The 19,523-nt window shown below is 35.6% G+C and overlaps 1 protein-coding gene and 1 long non-coding RNA gene across 8 annotated transcripts in view; one reads left to right on the forward strand and one right to left on the reverse strand.

The window, feature by feature from the left end:
- Window positions 1-17,078, forward strand: part of shox (shox homeobox) — a 63,035-nt gene extending 45,957 nt beyond the window's left edge. Inside the window, exons 1-6 of one of the 3 annotated variants that reach the window (XM_087267030.1) lie at window positions 8,164-8,532; window positions 9,872-10,080; window positions 12,485-12,542; window positions 12,842-12,930; window positions 14,276-14,491; window positions 14,763-17,078. In XM_087267030.1, coding sequence (XP_087123156.1) covers window positions 8,280-8,532; window positions 9,872-10,080; window positions 12,485-12,542; window positions 12,842-12,930; window positions 14,276-14,491; window positions 14,763-14,852 — 915 coding nt within the window. In that variant the 5' untranslated portion in view covers window positions 8,164-8,279 and the 3' untranslated portion in view covers window positions 14,853-17,078. Of the gene's footprint in view, window positions 1-8,163; window positions 8,533-9,871; window positions 10,081-12,484; window positions 12,543-12,841; window positions 12,931-14,275; window positions 14,625-14,762 lie in introns of those variants that run through there. The other 2 variants (XM_087267031.1, NM_001126411.1) reach the window with 2 other exon arrangements.
- The window catches only part of LOC147835345 (uncharacterized), a 299,503-nt gene that overhangs the window by 119,845 nt on the left and 160,135 nt on the right, over window positions 1-19,523 (reverse strand). For 2 of the 5 annotated variants that reach the window (XR_015499678.1, XR_015499679.1), the window contains exon 4: window positions 1,837-1,963. The exons of the other annotated variants lie outside the window; for them this stretch is intronic. This is a non-coding gene — a long non-coding RNA (uncharacterized LOC147835345). The remainder of the gene's footprint in view (window positions 1-1,836; window positions 1,964-19,523) is intronic. 5 annotated transcript variants of the gene reach the window in all.

Genomic DNA, 19,523 nt, shown 5'->3' on the forward strand with positions numbered 1-19,523 from the left:
TATTCATGCTAAATGGGTCTGCCATGTCCGAATGACATACAATATGAACAAAACAAAGTTAAAAATGTATAATTAAAGGATGAACCTAACAGTTGGTTCTTCATATTTGAGAGGGGTCTGGCTTCAGACCTGGTGCAGTGCAATCAGAGCTGCATCCAATGGTTTTTAATGCGCTCACCTAACCCCACCCCTAACCCTACCCATCACAGTGACGTCACTCACTTCACTGAGTGCATTGTGTCTGACATTGCATGGCTGAGTGATGCAATCTCAGCTTGCATCATAAAGGCTGCATCCAGATACTATTGTCATATTTTGCCCAATATAAGTTAGCAACCCCGAATTTGTTAGAAAAGAGGAAATATCACTGTTAACTGTGGTAATATACAGTTTTTGCAAGTTATACATCCATTTCTTTAATATATTTTCAACTAATTTTATTTTTATAAAATTGCATTAAGGACCACACAGTAAAAATTCTGCGATGTCAATAGTAAAACCAGTAAAAATACAAAATCTGACACTAAGACTAAATTTCCTCTATATTTGCTTAATATAGTAATTTTCTTAATTCCTAAAACTTGCAATCGGTTTCCTGGAATTCCCTGCATGGCACTTCACCTTTAACGTTTTTGATGACATTGCTATGGTTTTTAAGTTTTTCTTCCCTTCGGCGATGTACAGTACATTAGAGTTTTATGTTACATCTAATGTTATTTTGTAATGGTGAAAAACTAGCAACTACAGTGAAAAATTATTTGTAAAATTATTGCAAACAATTTATTTGGGCTGAATTTAAACAAACAAATGAATTTTTGTAACGTTCAACTTAATTTATTTAAACTCAGCCCAAATAGTTTGCAACCACTTACCTTAAAAAATGAGTAAATACAATTAATCATCTTTTACAGTGTAAGCTGCCATTTTATCATTGTAAATTTTATACATTTGTGCAACTCTCAATGAAACAATATTTTTTGAAATTTTATATTGAAACTTTAATTTGACTGGCTTGGTCATTTGAATTACTGTAAATTACCATGAGCTGCCACTAATTTTTTATTATTTCACAAATGTATTGCAATTAATATAATTTTTATACAATATATTGTTTCGAACCAATAAAAATTTAGATAAGTCACTTTGTAAAAGTGTAGTTACACTTTCAACATCAGACGTTGACAGAGCTAAGACCAAAATTCTTAATTCATTCATTTTCATTTGGGCTTAGTCCTTTTATCAATCTGGGGTCGCCACAGTGGAATGAGCCACCAACTTATCCAGCATATAACCAGAGCACACGGAGGAAACCCACGTGAACACGGGGAGAACATGCAAACTCCACACAGAAATGCCAACTGACCCAACGAGGCTCAAACCAGTGACCTTCTTACTGTAAGGCGATCGTGCTACCCACTCACCACCGTGATGCCCAAGATCAAAATCCCATAATGCAATCCAAAAGTACAAATAAACAAAAATCGCAAGCTACGGGCAACTGATAATAAACCAATATTTGTACTGTATATATTATGCTGAATGAAATTACATTATAATCTTCTTCAGCATGTCACTCTATAATGATAGATGGAGATTTACACAATTTTTTTCGATTTTTTAAATTTTTAATTAGATGTTTTTTCTTTGACTAAGAGCAGAACTCAATCCACGTGTCTGGTGTTACGAAATCTTATTCTGCGTTAGATAACTAAAATCTAACAGAAATATACAATTTAATTTAGTTTTGAATGGTTAGTGGTGGTTGTGTGCTAATCTAGCCATTATAACCACACTGTTTACCAATACAACATGACTAAAAAGATTTCTTTACTGTACCTAGTCTTAATGATTATGCACCAGCAGCAGAGACAGCTTTCGTTCCCCATCATCATGATCAATCCAACATCTCCAAACTTCCACAAACAGCCGAGCTTTCTCAGATGACAGTCAGCATGGTGCTTATCTGTGAATGGGAGGATGAAATGCCACATTGTGCATCTTTCATAAATTCTTTTTCATAGTATTGATTTGAGCTTATTGTGCTGAGGCATTTTATTTCCCATGGGCCCCAAGCTATTAACTCTGATATGATCAGGAAAGATCCTCTTACTCAAATTCCCCTGTCACATCTCGGCTGGCAAGCTACACGCAATGCTTGACCTCCGACAGATACAACATGGTCCTTGCCATGTAGATCATGGTTTAACATGCAGGACTCATTACACTCACTCCAAGATCTACTGCGTGGTTTATTGAGTCTGTATCCTGACTGCAGTGTGTCTAGCAATATTCTAATATTCAATGCTAGCATATACGGATTACATGTTTCTTCTATTGATAATATTCAAATGCAAATTTACTCTTAAAATAAGGTTCTATATTGGCTGTAGTTAGATGAAGACCTTTACACATCAATTGAATCCATCCATTCCACAAAAAAGGTATTTTATAAAGGAAAATGGTTCTTTAGATTATTAAAATGTTTAAAAAAAATAAATGAATAAATAATCCCAAATTTTCAATTTGCTTTTCAGTGTAATTAAAGAAGAATTTGGAGATTCATGAAATGCAAATCAATGGTTGTCATTAATTTGAGAGTTAATAAAACAAATATAGGTAAAACATAATTAATACTAGTTAAGTCCAGAATCGATCATGTAATCGGAAATGGGCCCGATCACATGCTTTATGACTCAGAATTGGACGTTACCTCCTGATTAGGACTCGAATATATAAGTATGTTATAAATATTCTCATTGTTTTTTAAGACATTATGCGGTGGCACAGAGTTACACCCATTTCTTGACTTCACACAGAAACAGCAACACATGTGGCATGACCACACTTTGCTACTGAGACGTTATTGGTTAAATGCCGGCAAAGTGGAACACGGAAGCAGCTTGAAGCGAAAAGTGCGAGTATGTCTGCCGTCTGGAGGTATTATAAAGTTGATGATGACAACGTTGCCATAGTTAACGATATGTATTTGAGATAAAATATTTTAAGTTGAGGTGCTATTTGTTTTTATATCCGATTTTTTTTATATTTACTATTGCACTAAAGTCCAAAAGTGAAGAATTTATGTTATTTATTACTTGATTTTTCAATCTATTGTACCTCACAGAAGTGCTCTGTTTGTTAACAGAGTTGCTGAATGTTAAAATAAGGTGAATTAAATAATAAATAAGTAACATCTTTGATCTATTTCTTTGCTCTTATTTATTCTTTTTTTATGTATTAGGTATCGGATCGGGTTTTGGTATTGGTAGACTCTCAAAATAAAATAACTCACACTATAGGACTCGAGGGCAAAAAACTCTGATTGGGACATTCCTAATTAATACACATGGAGCATCTCAATAATACATTGTTATCTTAATAAGGCAAAAAGAACCAACAATCAGTATGTGCAAAAACATTTACAACATTATTATCTTTCATAAGACCTTAATACAGTATATCCTATTTTGTATTTGTTCTATGCTTATTTTTTACTCTCAATGTGTCTTTAGCCATTGACTTGCATTTGATAAATAATCATTAGCTAAAGATCTTTTAAATGTTCTTTTGAAGAAAAAAAGACACTGACATTTCAGATAGCCTGAGGCTGAGTAAATTAACAGGCTATTTTTATTTTGGGGTGAACTATCCCTTTAAGGCTTATCATTAAGAATATATGAATATTACCAGAGATCATGGTTCATAATCACATTACTTGCAAGCCTACGTTTTTTTCTCTTCAATATAATGTCAAAATATTAAAAGCCTTTTACATTTTTTATGTAGAAAGATTTACAAGCATTACTGTCTTTCCTTACAGAATTTTGCCCATGTATCCAGCTGTCCATATACAGTAAACTTCAATCTCTAAAGTAAACTGTAACTCACTCCCTTAGTCTGCTAGCAAAAGCTGCTGCCTGATCTGGATTGAAATCTCCAGAAATCCTCACATGTTTCAGCTCTGCTCTGTCACCAGCTTCAGGGGTGATGTTAGAATCAAATCTAAAACATCGTCTCCGACCAACAATGCAACCAATTGTTCGGCTCTGTTATCAGCAGACCACGATAAAAACGTACACCTCAACCTGGCTGCTACAATCAGCTGTATCCAGAATAAAAAGCCAGGAAGAGCTTGTTCGAGGTGGGATTGGAGAGGTGGAGGGCTCGGGGCGGTAGGTTTGTCAGAGTACTCTGTGGATTATTATGTTTGAAGGATAAAGTCAATTTAATACCATCAGCCTATGGGAAGAAAGCAGCAGAGGGAAAAGGAGGAGAAAAATGTGGGCTTATGCTTCAGGGTTTCAACACTCAGGACCTTTGGCTTTTAGCCATAATTTTGTTGATAATCAATTTTTGTACTTGTCTTGCTTCAGCAGTTTCAAACACACACACAAAATCCACCAGACCAAAATAAAAGCTGAGAAATTTAATTCAGGACCTCCATGTCACAGATCCGAGGTATAATTAGAGCTCATTTGTATAGGAAATAAAGACAGTACAGTACAAAGAGATTTCAAGAGAACGATGAAAGAGAATTAACAAATATAAATGCACATTTTTAACCTCATATATCTATTTTTCTGAGGTTAAATGCAAACTACAGCAAGAGTAACAAGAGACAGGAGGAAGCCTGTTAGGGTTAACTATGCCTCATTATCTTCCCTACATGCATGCCTGTGCATAACACTCAAAACTGTCTGCCACCGGGGGTCGACCATTGCACTTAATTGGGGGTTTAAACCCTGAAGTAATCAGCACGGCTCAAAACAACACCAAATATCCACCATTTTAAATATGAATTTAGAACACATTGGTCTCGTGAACATAAGGGATTAATCTGAGTGAATGAGCAAGTTCAAACGCTGTTATGGCATTTGTCAGAGTAAGCCTGGACTTCCCGCAGAAAGGTCTTGGGTCTCCTTTCCCCTCCACTTTATTAACAAGCTGCCTAACCCTTGTAAGAATGAGTGCTGCTTGAAGAATCACGGCACACATATTGCTCAGCTGAAAGCAGAGACTGATTCACTGGCGGAATGATTAAATGGCCTGCTGCCAATTCAGACACAAATTTTACATCACAGCTCTTAGTTTTAAAGGGCCACGTGGTCCGGGCCTCTCTCAAAATGCCATCAAACTTAATAAAGCTGTTTATTTGCTAATAATGTGCCAAAAGCTAATCAAAGCTAGGAGAGGAGGATGAACTTTACCATCACACAATTACAAGCAGTAAGGCATAATTTCATTTAGCTTTTGCATAACTGGAAGCAGGATCCTGCCTGCTGTCTCTGCAGCCTGATTAAGGGGATGCAAATAATTCAGAGCAATTATTTCTTAAAGTGGCAGTATGCAGCCACCTGCCTGCTTGTGATGTTAACTGAATATGACAAAATAAGAATACAAGTAGCGTCGCAGGATGCAGTCTGACAATGAAAGAATCATTTACACCCGCCAATCCAGATATTTTGTGCTCATTTACAAAGATGTGTTATATACGCGTTTGTTTTTCGGCTAAGACAATGATTTCATAAATTTTCATGCGCATTGCCCGTGGCTACAGATGTAAAATTGTTATCGACATTTCACTTGACGATTTATTTATTTCTTTACAACCCAGATACAGACCGCAATCCATCAACCTGTCCGACCTTAATTCGGTCACTTCCAGTCAAACCTTTTAGAGCCTAATTGTGATTTAATTGTGTCTGCTCACCCCTTAAAGTCACATCCGAAAATATGTGCAAAAATATATGTAAAGAATATATAAAATTATAATGAATTATGTAGCTACAAGTATACTTAGCCAAATGGTAGGTTATAATTTTTTTAATTGATTCAAATGTCGGCTATATACGGATGTAATAAGACAGAGTAAATTTATTCGTTTGCTCTTTTAGAAACTATTTATTTATTCATGTCGTTCATTCTGCTATTGTTATGGGGTAGTTGTATTATTGCACTATATAAAATGTTTATATTTTGTTTTTAAAAAAAAAGCGTATAAATGTTTTTCTACGTGGCCAATAAAGTTCATCCAAACACAAGCGGCACCATATAGCCTGCGTTTTCCGACTGAATTGCCAAAATCAGGGAGGGAGAGAGAGAGAGAGAGAGAGAGAGAGAGAGAGAGAGAGAGAGAGAGAGGGAGAGAGAGAGAGAGAAAATATAATCCCTGAGCCCTTAAGAATTATCTGCTACTAAACTTCAGCGACACTACCGAGGCAGAACATCCTAACGATTGTCCATTTAACTGCGTGTGTATAGCCTTTATGCATCGATCCCATGGAGCATGTTGTTGGCTGTACCATCTACAGACTCATTTTAAAACATCTGCACCAGCCACTTTGAAGTTCTGCAAACCGTAAAAGCAAGCAGTCTATTTTTTTTTCTTTCAAAAAGGTCTGCTAGAAGGTATCACAGCAGAAACGCTAAAAATATTAAGGCCTACCCATGTGCTCTAAGCTATAATAAAAACAACTGAGAAAAGAGTAATCCAACTTCATAAGCAGCGGTGTTTCAGCTTACTCTTGGAATCTCCCGGTATCAAAGGTGCACCTGACACACTTTATCCTTCCCTTGACGTGACCCTTTAAACGAGTTTCCATCCAGCACTACTGCGTAAATATAGCCAGGGTTCTTTTTCAAAAATGAAAGTGACTAGATGAGGATAGAAATTATGTTCATATAATAATAATAATAATAATAATAATAATAATAATAATAATAATAATAAATACAGTAACAATAATAATCTCAAATTAAAAAACACGTTTAGAAAAAACAGTGTTTTCTTTAAATAGAAACTACAATTAGTCAACGTAACCCACATGGTCCTACGTCTGTGTTGAAGAAATAGTCAAACGCGTGACAGCAGTTTTTAAATGAGGATGGATTTAATAAATAAAGCGCTATCAAACACGTCATCTGTGAGGTTTACATGAGCGATTTCACACCACGGTGCTCAATATTCACAGGGGATCATAACATCCTTTTGATTCTGCCCTTTTTATTCTCGCCCTGCACTGATCCTTGCATGCGATAATATCATAGCACCATATCCGAGTGTCTTATGCATTTTTAAAATAACTACACTAGAAATAAACGCTCATGATTATGACACTGGTGGTTTGATCGATGTTAAAGATTTTAATTTTTTTTTTAAATTGCATATAAAAATGAATTAATAAATATTCTGAAACAATGATTTAGAAATAAAAATAGAAACATATAAAGCACTCCATATATTTTGTAAATTAGGCTATATTTTTTTAATCAGTGGTAGCCTACTGTAGTGACTTGAGTCAACAATTTTGAGGATACACAATTACACTGAAACAATTGTTTCAAAGGCGCCTGATCTATTTATGCTTCAATCACAACAGAAGCTTTTTAAAACATTTTATTTTCAATGAAATAAATCAATATATATGTAGATATGCTAGTTATATTTGGACAACTGCGTATTAAAATTGTTGCCTATAACTTAAATGTTCATGTGAGACGCAAATACAACTACATAAACTAAAACGGTCAGTTTACAACATCATCTTCTTGAGATGATAATTAATAATACGCTATACATATGCCTAATAGAGCAATCAAAATATGATATGAAAATATTAATAAAACATGTTTAATAATATATTCTACATTTAATAAAATATATTTCATTTATTTTCTCGATTTAGCCCAGCTACCGGCAAACTAGCACAATAAAACACTCCAAAATAATGACTGGCTATGAAAATATCGTAAAGTTGTCCACTTATTGACGATCCCGTGCAAGTAACCACTGTCGATTTTCTCTTGATTAGTCGCTCTAACCTCCATCGGCAAATTCTCGAAAGCCTTCGTCCGATGTTAACGTCAATATAGGAAAATGAACTGATAATGCCATCCTGCAATATTCATATCCTCTAATTGCGTCAGTGAAATTATCACAGAATTAATTAAACACGGTTCCCATTTCCAATTGACCACACGGCACTGTAGGAATCCTAATTAATTATAATTAAATTAAGGGGACTCCATCCAGTGCGGCATTGATTTGAGGAAAAGCCGCTGAAAGTTGAATTCAGAAGCGCTTGTAATGACTCCAGACATGATGGCGATGGGGGCCGGGCTGAGGTGGCCGTGTATAAATAGTGTGATCTGAAAAACACAGACATAACAGCAGGAGTGATCTAAACCCTTCTCCACGCAAACATTTCGCCGAATCCACAGTTGAGCAGATAAAAGATTCGCGTTAGATTCATTTTTAAAGTGGATTTCTGTAATCAGCCATGGAAGAACTCACGGCGTTCGTGTCGAAATCCTTCGATCAGAAAACCAAGGAGAGCAGCAAAGAGAGCATCACGTACAGGGAAGTTTTGGAGAGTGGTTTAGCCCGAGCCAGAGAGCTGGGAAACTCGGAGACCAACCTTCAGGAGATTACTGAAACAAACAACAACCATTGTCCGGTACATCTTTACAAGGAGCACGTAGAGCTGGAAAAGGAGAAATTAAAGGAGTTTAGCGTGACAAGGGCTTCTGACGGTGAGTTTCTTCTGCACGCTGTGATAATGTGTTGCGCCGCGCCGGAGACGAGTTTGCAATTAGATCTTCCCGCGAATGCGTTTGACGGTGTTGAAAAATCGACTAAATCTAAACGACTGCATATTAAGATCATTTTCAAGACCATTAAGAGGTTTTCGTTCGTCTATAGAGGCTAACTAGCATGCGAGTGCAGACATCCAAGCTGCATTCAGCTGATGCAATGAGCACTTGTTCCATGATGTGTGCACCGCGTACTGAATTGTTTTTATTTGTAAAAGACAAGAAATACACATAATGCAATCTTAAGAAAGGACATCACACTAAAAGTTTAATAGTTTGTAATTACATTTTACTTGTTAAAATATAAACAACAGGCCTCTGTCTTGTCAAAATTGAAAACACGATCTATCAATGTATTTATTAGGCTACTTGGCGGTCTTTAAATTGCCAGGGAATCACTAAATATAATTATTTTGTTTTTGTGCAAACAGTGTAAATATGGAGTAAAATGGCTGTCAGTTAACACAGAGCCTTACTGTGTGATCACAGTTTCAAAGAGAGATTTAATATTAAACGGGTTTACTTCAGAAACGGATGAAAGACGTTTAACCACAGTGATGGCAGGCCCATGACAGTTCTTTTTTGAAATACAACCTTTCCAATATTAATATTAATAATAGCCAAATATTAAAATTATAATACAATAATAATAATTATCATAATATTAATAACAAGCAAATCTAAATCCCAAACATATTCATTGCACACAAAACAACAAAAAACATTCTCAAAATGAATGAAAAAAATATTGAAGGTAGTTTGAAAGTTTAATTTAGTTTCCAAAGAAATGCGAGTTTATGCTAATATTCACTGAAAATTAAGGTTTGATTTCTTTGATATAAAACTCCTTGTAAATTAGACTACAAATATCTTCTAACATTTATAATTTAATTCTAGAATTACCCATTATTCAAAACTATGTGCAAAATAAATGTGATTAGATCCACAAAATATAATTTGCATTTAAAAAGGTTAATCGTTTCTTATTTCTTATAAGTTAGTTTTATTGCTAAAGCGTTTTTCACAATGTAGCCTATTGGTTCAAAGCAGCTCGTTCTTATAGTTAATGTCATATTTTCAATTTTATTGAATATCAAGTTTTTAGTAGTGTTCTATGTTGACATCTCGCAGCTATTAATTAGATTTATTTAGTTACCGAATGTGTTTAAAGTGCACGTCTGATCCGTCATCTGGATGCTTTTGAAAAACTCGTGCACCCTAATAAATGAACGCTTTAAATGAAACACTTTGTTGATGTGTTTATGTTGTATTTTCACAGGAATTTATGACTGCAAAGACAAGAAGGAGGATGTGAAATCAGAGGACGAGGACGCACAGAGTAAACTGAAGCAGAGACGGAGCAGGACAAATTTTACCTTAGAGCAGCTGAATGAACTGGAGCGCTTGTTTGATGAGACGCATTACCCAGACGCCTTCATGCGGGAGGAGTTGAGTCAGAGACTGGGGCTGTCTGAGGCCCGCGTGCAGGTAAGCTCCCATTCTTCCATGCGTTACATTATTATTGCTGTTATTGTTATTATTACACATCAATATTAAATATTAAAATTATTCCTGATTTGGAATATACAAATTGTTCATTCTTAAAACACTTTATGAATAGGCCAGATCAACAAAAATACTAATACTAAATATGACATTTTACTTATTAAATAAGTAAAATATTAATTATATGAAAACAGAAGACAGCGTGCAGATAAATGTTTAAACAAATGCATGAATGCAAATTACCTGTATTCCAAATGGAGGCTGTTTCATTTTTCATCGTTTTTTTAAGTAGCATACGATAATTTCAATTAGGTCTGTGTGTGAAAATATGTTTTTGTTTTTTCGATGCATAAATATATTGTTGTGAAAATCGGTTCATTGCTTTTATTATTTTTCTTAAATAAGCAAGCAATAGAAATAAGTATATTATAATAGCGCTGTTGTGTTGTGTATTTATACGCCTGGAGGAATTTATAACGCTGAGAACGACGTAAAACTAAAGTGTTTTTATTAACAGTTCAAGGAGTAAAAAATAAATACAATCCCTCTTGTGAAGACGTGTTTGCTATCGAAAAGGAAGTGGCAAGGGAAAACTAATAAAATAAATAATGGGAAGCGTGATCGCTAGGCCTTCATTCCTCCTACACGTTTGCTTAAAGCAGGCTGGATTAAATGTGTATATCATACCATGCGCCTGAGATGTTTAACATTTGGAGACAGTTGTTGTTGTTGTATTCACTCATACACAAAGCATTTCTGTTATCTCTCGATTTATGCGGGTTGAGTTTCAGCGGTGGGTGTGGATGTGAAATAGCCTTTTAGTTCCTGCAGCAGCAGCTATATTCAAAGGAAAACTTGCTTATGTGCTGCAGAAAGATCTAACCACATCATTAAAATTAATGAAGAGATTGAACCGCTGCTGCAGGGGATACCTTCTTATGTCACTCACCTCATTTTCTCCAACCTTATCTTTGTAATATCTGCCATTGGCTTGATATACTGTTCCTATAAAAATGTATTAGGAATAATTCAATTCCGTCTTAACTCCTACAGTGACATAGCCCGTGTTACAAAATGTAATGGGAAAATAAGTAACATTGTTTGCCAGTGTGACAGCTTGCAAGCACGACATTTTTAATGTGTCAAGAGGCAGAGGCGAAATGAGATAAAAAAGAGAAAAGCAAAGAATGGGTCAGAGATGTGATTCGATGCAGCCACAAATTCATACCGCGTTTTTATGAATTTGTACATTTCACAGAATATTCAGAGTTTAACGCTGTGGAAGTAATAGAGTCTTGTTGATATGGACCTGCTACTATACTGTCCTATAGAAGCCCCCACGCCGACCAGCTGTCAAGAATCTAATTGAAAGTTATGAGACCTCAGTGAGGAGAAGGCAGTAATTCAATTACGACTAATATCTTTCGGTTTTTGGTGCAGGGCTAAATTAAATGTCATTATTCACTGTCTCTAATAAAAATCAAAAGGAAATCAGATTAGGGTATTTGTGAACCGCATCATTGAGTGGTCCTTAATGAAGAAATAACTGTCGAAACCAGTGTAGCTCACTTTTCCTATAGCATAGTTCTGGATAATTACAATCGATCAAAGATTGAAATATGATGCATTCGTTGTTGCCACACTTTCCGTTATAATTGTATTAAAATACAACATTAATAATTATAATAGCTGGATTGCATAATGCAAATCCTAATGTCTCAAAGAACAGGTTGACAGACCGCTTGCTTTTAAATTTTAATGAGCGAGCGTGAGAGCTGAAAATACAGCGCTAATAGCTTATTTAAATGAATTTTCTTAAAGAGATTAAATATGGGGAAATGTACAGTAAATTCTTATTATTCAAAATTATTATTTACAAATCTCCTTTTTATGTCATCATATCTGGCTATATATATATATATATATATATATATATATATATATATATATATATATATATATATATATATATATCCACGTGAAATAGTTAGCCAGTAATCGAGGCCTACATCTTCGTTTTATTTAGGCAATCATAAAAAGAAATAGAAAAAAAATGCATTAATTACAGACCTAGTTTAAGAAGAAAAAAAAAACAGAATTCATTTGTGCAGAAGATAAAGCAGTAATGTTGTTTTACGAGGAAGATTCATGCAACAATTAATAACAGAACTCGCTTTTGCAATGAAAGTGTTTCATAGCAAAATATGACCCACTATCAGGGGTAAATAAAACTATCTATTTTTTCTGTCGGCTGTAGGGGAAAATTGAAAAACATAAATAAATAAATAAATAAAAAACCTGCACATTCCTGTAATTTAATGTGTGAAATAAAATAAGGTCATGTTGGTGAACACAATAAAACAACCGTGTGTTTTATGTGTTTTAGGTATGGTTTCAAAACAGAAGAGCGAAATGCCGGAAACAGGAAAATCAAATGCACAAAGGTAAAACGCATAATTATTCGTTGAATTTGTGACCAAACTGTGTAATGATTTTTTAAAGATTATATGCATTTTTATTTAATCATTAATTAAATGCATTTTATTTATAATGGTGTATGACCCAAATCGGAGTATAACTGGTCTCTCGTGTGCCTTGGGCTCATGCAGGCGTACCAAAAATTGGACAAAACGCCATTGATATAAAACTATATATATTTTAAACTTGATGTAAATAGTGAAACCATCTACATTAGGTAAAACACAATGACTAACTTGATTATTTATTATTCTTTCTCATCCAGGCGTTATTCTGGGCACCGCGAGCCACCTGGACGCGTGCAGGGTCGCTCCTTACGTGAATATGGGCGCACTCAGAATGCCATTTCAACAGGTAGGAATAATTAAGCTTTTTTTCCCAAACATACTTTCAAATACTCTCAATTGCAAATGTGCCGTCCAGTCCACTACATAAACGTTCCACCATCCCAAAAATAGAGCCGAGAAATGTTTAGCTTTGACAAACAATCCGAGCTGACGCTGGGCGTCGCGCGAAAGGCTCGAACCTTTCACCTCCGGGGCCCGATGAGAGACGAATGAGATAAGAGGGACCGAGAGACATTTCATCTGGTGCTGAAGAACTGTCTGCATCACCCAGACGAGAGAGCAGCCATAATTAAGCTAATAGCACAGCGAGGGAAAGGCAGATAAAAGAGATTATGAAAGAGAGGAATAACGCACTGATGGTTATTGGCACTGAGCAGCATTGGCAGGGCCGAGGCGTGAGGACTGCATACTGAACACCACAAATGTCCACCACCTGTTGTTCTGACTGCCCCTGTAGTGAGGTTGCACAGTCCAATTTGACTGATTTGTGGAGACACCGGAGCAATGGGCTGCTTTAATTTTTATGAGTATTTTCGCACAGAGTTAATTAAAATAAACGCAAGTGCCAAGGATAGAGTCAGAAGGCCTGTGGTTAGAAATTGAAATGAGGAACTCAGATGAGAAGGGTTGCATTCATACCTGATTAATTTCCAAAAATAACAGACTACCAGGTCTGACATTATTTATCCTTCTTTCAAAGTAATGCTTCAAATTCACGTGAAAAAAAAAAGAAAGAGGCATTGGTAAAACATTCTTTCCCAGTGTCAAAAACTTGTGCAGCTTGTCAGATGTTGTATTTTAGTTGGACCGTAAAATGTAAAGCTTTGAAATATTTATGATCCCTGTGCAAAGAAAGATACATGAGAAGAATACTAAAAAAGAAAATAAAAAATAAGTCACTTTTTAAGCCAGGCGGATGTCTAATTTTCACCTCATCTTACTGAAATAATTGCTAAGAATCTGCAACCTGATATTTTATGCTGCCTGCTTACATCTTTTTTCCCTCTTTTCCCCCAGAGGAACTATGTGAATAAATATTTATATATGAGAATGAATATTTTGGGTGCGAAATTGTTTATTTATGCCATTGAATATATAATTAAGATTACATGATGTTGCAGCTTTTAAACACTGTATGGAGAGATTGGGTGTGGATCAAACTAATATGCTGAGATCTGCAACTGATGGAAGTTCTTTGACTATTAAGCTGTCTGAGCGCATTGCATAATTCAGCTAGAGATCAGATGGAAAGGAGTGACTGAAAAAAATGGGTGAAAGCAGATCCCCGCCGCTCCTTCAGCTGACCCAGCGGCCGCTGACTAACTCGCTGTTTGTTTTTGCTCGCCCCGCAGGTTCAGGCTCAGTTGCAGTTGGAGGGGGTCGGAACACACTCCCATCCTCACCTGCACCCACACCTCGCAGCCCACGCTCCATATCTGATGTTCCCTCCTCCGCCCTTTGGATTACCGATCGCGTCGCTGGCAGACTCGGCCTCTGCAGCGGCCGCCGTGGTTGCTGCTGCCAAGAGCAATAGCAAGAACTCCAGCATCGCTGACCTGCGACTCAAGGCAAGAAAACACGCCGAGGCGCTGGGACTCTGACCCCCATGGGCTTCTCTGCTGCTCTGAACTGATAATTGCTTCTAACACAAGACTAAGCCTGTGAAAAGGCCGTGACACTCACAGTTAAAACAAAACAAAATAAAAACAAAAAGGGGTGTAAGGGGAGAGAATGAGAGCGAGAAAAAAAAAGTCACAAAAAACCAGCTGCCAAAACAAACCACTTGTAGAGAAAGGTAATTAAATACCAATGAATCACCTTTTACTTTTCGCCCAACAGGCAGGACTTCTTGGAGGCCACTGGCTCAGCCCTTTCCAGGCACAGATCACAGCCCCAGGACCATACAAAAATGTCTGGATGTCTGTCTGAAAACCAGCGTTTTAGGAGAGAAGACTTTTTTTTAGGACAAAAATATAAAAAAGCAAAGAGGCAGACACACAGAGACACTAGAGGTTGCGCTTTCATGGAAAGACACTGAAACTTTGGAATCTCAAAAGAAAGAGACGGCCATATTTGCCTCCTACCACTGTGCCGCTGCCTAGTGCACGTGCTCAATTGAAGGATAGACCTATTGGGGCTGGCCTCCATTGTAACTGACATACATCTATGTTGATCACTGCCATGCTAACCCTCCACTACAGTTCATATCTAAAGCTGTTACTTGCATTTTTCTCCTTTTGTTTGTTTTGTTTTTGTTGTTCATTCTGCTGTGGACAAAGACTGGAAACAGCAATAACATCAATGGTACAATCGCCTGGTTTTTAGTGGAATTCTTATGATCCTTTCCGTTTTGGGAGGAAATGTTACGTTTCTGTTGTTTCCTTTCGGGCATGTGTATGGACTTTAGCTTTCATTCTCATATTTTTGTGCTCTCTTTTTATTACGTGATGTGTCCTGGAATAGAAGTGAACCTAGCTTTTGCACTTCAGGTCTAGCGTTAAGGTGTTTACAAATCCTTAACGCCAGATGTACTACTTTTATGTAAGGGGGAAACAAATTTGGCTTTTTGTTTCATGCCGTTTCGTTCAAAAAGGATAAAAAGTAACTGCAACTTTGTAATTTAACATTTTAAGAAACATCAGTTTAACTGAAATGCAATTATGTGCAGTTAAGTGCAATACTGTAAATATGGAAAAGCGTAATATAGCGGTTGATGTTTGCTAATTAAAAACGATGATTTTTAAGTTGTTGGGTTTTTGGCACTGATGTCGATGTGTTGAAAGTTCTTCGCCACAAACACATCTTCTAAAGCTGTGTAAAAGATCGTTTGCTAACTCGTTTGCAATGTGCCATAACTCCCCGAATATAGTTTTGTACACGTGCATTTAAAGAGATATTGAAAATTCATTTGACACTGTACAAAATATGCTCAAGGTTAATGGGTCATAAACAAGCCTGATTTTTAACACAACAATAAATCCACCAAAGAGGTAGAAGGTAGAATTATTTAATGCTCCGATATCATTTACAGTAACCTGCGTTAACAGTGTAACTACATCCATAGTCTCTCTAATTTTCCATATAAACAACAATGTACAAATATCTGTCAATTAACAGTTTTACACATTTTGTGTGTTTTTCTATTTATTTATGCTTTGGAGTTGCATTATGAGACCTTGATCAACTTTCCGTCATCAACTTTTAATGCTGAATTTTAAAAGATTGATATTTATTGACATTTTAAATCATTTTGAGTAATATATAGCCCAGTTAGGTGTTGTCAATTATGTCTAAATATAGTACAAAATGGTACAATATATTGTTTCAAACTATTAAAATGTCAATAAAAGTCACTTTGTTAAACTGCACAGTTGAATTTTCAACAGCTGGCAGAGTTGAGATAAAGATCCCATAATTGTAAATAAAAACAAAAACAACAGCAACCTGTAAATCACGAAATACTAAATCTGCTAATTAACAGATATTTTTTTTTTACAATGAAGAAGCTACAGTGTCCGAAACTACCGATTTGAATACAATAAGCTCAAGAATGACAAAAACAGTATTATTTCCATGACCGCACTATGAAACACATTGCCAGTTGGAATATCAATTGCCTTTGAACTACAGTAGTAGATCTTGGTCAGGTCTACCTCTAACAATAAACGCTACATTGTGGGCTTTTTTTGTTTTGTTATTGTTATTGTTCACCATTACAGTTGTTTAGGAATGTTTCTTTAATTGAAGTCATAGGTGCTTCTTATTTATTATTTTATCGGAAAGTTTATAAATGTTAAATAGTCGAATTTCAAGTGTACATATTTACATGGCTTTGCATTTATTTTTATATATTTTTTAAATGTTAACATTTGCAACAGTTTTACGCAAACGTGTGACTGCAGTACATTTGTTTGACTAAAATGTAGCGTGTTTGAGTTTACAAACATTTCAGGGATGGTGGATGAAACCGTAATACTTTGTGTTTTGATTTTCTTGATGCTCCAAGAAATTTGTTGTATCCCTTCATATTGCATATGCAAGCATGCCCAAACATGATTCACCATTGAGTTTTTTTTTCTGTTGTTTCACTAAAAAAAAAAAGAAATGTACATCTTGTACAAGTAATCTATCAATAAAAGTTATAAATATTTGTAATAGAGTTTGTAAAACTTTGTGGCCCTCTGAAATTTTATGAATAAAGGCTGCTCTGGTTCAGACATGCTCGTATATACACTCCAAACAAGTATTTTTGCTGCTTGTTCAAACTACTTATTTAAAATGAGCTGAAGCAACACAGTTCTGGAGGTTATTATATGGACGACTTAATTCAATTTAAGTTGTTTTATGTTCAATCAACTTAAAATTGTCAAATCCATTGAGATGAGCAAGATTATGATTATGGCAGGACTCTTTAAAGAGGAGCCACAATAAATTCTGAAAAGTAAAAAGTTATGATCATTAAAATGAAATTTGTTTTCTAAACGTATGTCTTTGCCGTCCAAATCAGTTTTCATTATTAGCATATGAAGTGCTACATGTATTTGTATCCTCCGTATGTCTAACATCAGTCACATCTGATTTAAGCAAGCCTTTTTTGGATGGCTTGTTGCATCTGGAGACCTAAATCCAGATGTGTGTACACAAAGTAATTAAGGCAGGCAACATAGTGGCTTTTGTCTAAATCGCACAGAGAAATTAGTTCAAATGGCGTCCTGTTGAGCAAGTACCCCCTAAAAGGTCGGAGCAGGTTTAATTTGTAGCTTAGCACTCATACATCAAGATGGAGTGATACAGGCAGAGGCTGATAGCTACACATTTAGGCACTGACCTCTGGCTTTGGTCTGCTGGATGAAGCAGAACATAACAGCATCCTTTTATGTGCGCTAATAATTGGCAAACGTAATGCCGCCATCAATCAACTCGCACCAAATCAAGGTTGCTTTTTCAACATGCGCAAAACACACAAAGGCATTTATATTGGCCACAAGTCACAAATAAAGACAAGTACGCCACCAATGAAAAGGCTTAATTAAAAAGTAAACCAAACTAAACTTTTTTTTAGTGAATCAAATGTTATTGCTTGCATTAAAAGTGACTGCAGTCATATGGGTGACGATACTGAAGCTGGCATGCTATAATTCTATAATATTACATTCTATATTGTAATATATTTCAGTAATCACAGTGCTGGCACATAAACAAATTCATTTTTATAAAATATTTCCCATTTTTGATATAAGGTAAAGACTGCTGCATCCAACAAGGCTTTATAAGTGAGTTTTAGGCCTTTTATGAAATGCTGAACTGTATCATATGGAAGACAATGAGATTATTTCAGATGAAAATATTTTTTCCTTTAAACCTGTTTCTGTTCAAATGAGAAGAACTCAAAAACTAGAAAAGACCACTTGAAAATTCTCAATTACTGAGGATTTATGATGTATATACTACCTGCTAAAAGTCTTGTTGCATATCCAAGATTTAGGAACACTAAATAATAACTTGACTTCTAGTTGATCAGTTGGTATCAGAAGTGGCTTATATGAAGGGCAAAGGCCTCTGGATTATGCTAATTTTACCAAAATAAAATATGATCATGCCTTGATTTTTAATTATTTAATTAGAACAGTAAGATCTGACATTGCTTAGACAAAAGTCTTGTCAGTTAACAGAAATAATGTACATTATAGAAAATAAAGTCATGGAGCAGTAGAAAAAATAATTAATATTGTGTTTGACTCCCATGAGCATGGGGGACTGCATCCATACAACTCTGCAATGACTCAAATAACTTCTTAATAAAGTCACCTGGAAAGGCAAAGAAAGTGTTCTTGCAGGACTCCCAGAGTTCATCAAGATTCTTTGGGCTCATCATCAATGGCCAATACTGGAGCACCTTGACCTTCTTTGCTTTTAGGAACTAGATGTGGAGGCTATCCTGCTGAAGAATTTGCCCACTCCTGTAGTTTGTAATGTGATGGGCAGCACAAATGTCTTGATATGAGGTATGTTGGCAGTTGATGTTGCCATCCAATCTGCTGATCTCTTGCACGCCTCCATACTGAATGTAACCCCAAACCAAGATTTTTCCTTCACCAAACTTGACTGATTTCTGTGAGAATCTTGGGTCCATGCAGGGTCCAATAGGTCTTCTGCGGTATTTGTAATGATTGTGATGCTGTTCAACAGATGATTCACTTGAAAAATCTACTTTCTACTTTTTCAAATGATCAATTAGAAGTCAAGTTATTATTTGTTGCTCTAATAACTGGGAAGACGAGACTTTTGTCAGGTGGTGTAGTTGTGTGTTTGCATAAAACATCTTTTTTATTGTTCAAAGTACTGATTACATTTCTTACAAAATAAAAATGTTGTTATTTAGATCATTTTTGGCATAAATTACACAGAAGTGCCAGGTTTTCAGACATATTTTAAACAATACAATGTCACTGTTTTACTGCAGAAGACAGAATCAATATTTTGTGGAATTGATTTCCAATCACAACAAATTAATACATTCGTTATTCTGATTATTAGTCATTTTCTAAAAAAAAGCCATATTTGGAAATATTTGTATGTGATTTTTTTTTTAGAAATGAT

Source organism: Danio rerio, chromosome 9 (assembly GCF_052040795.2).
Source record: "Danio rerio strain M-AB ecotype USA chromosome 9, GRCz13ab, whole genome shotgun sequence".
NCBI classification, from domain to species: domain Eukaryota; kingdom Metazoa; phylum Chordata; class Actinopteri; order Cypriniformes; family Danionidae; genus Danio; species Danio rerio.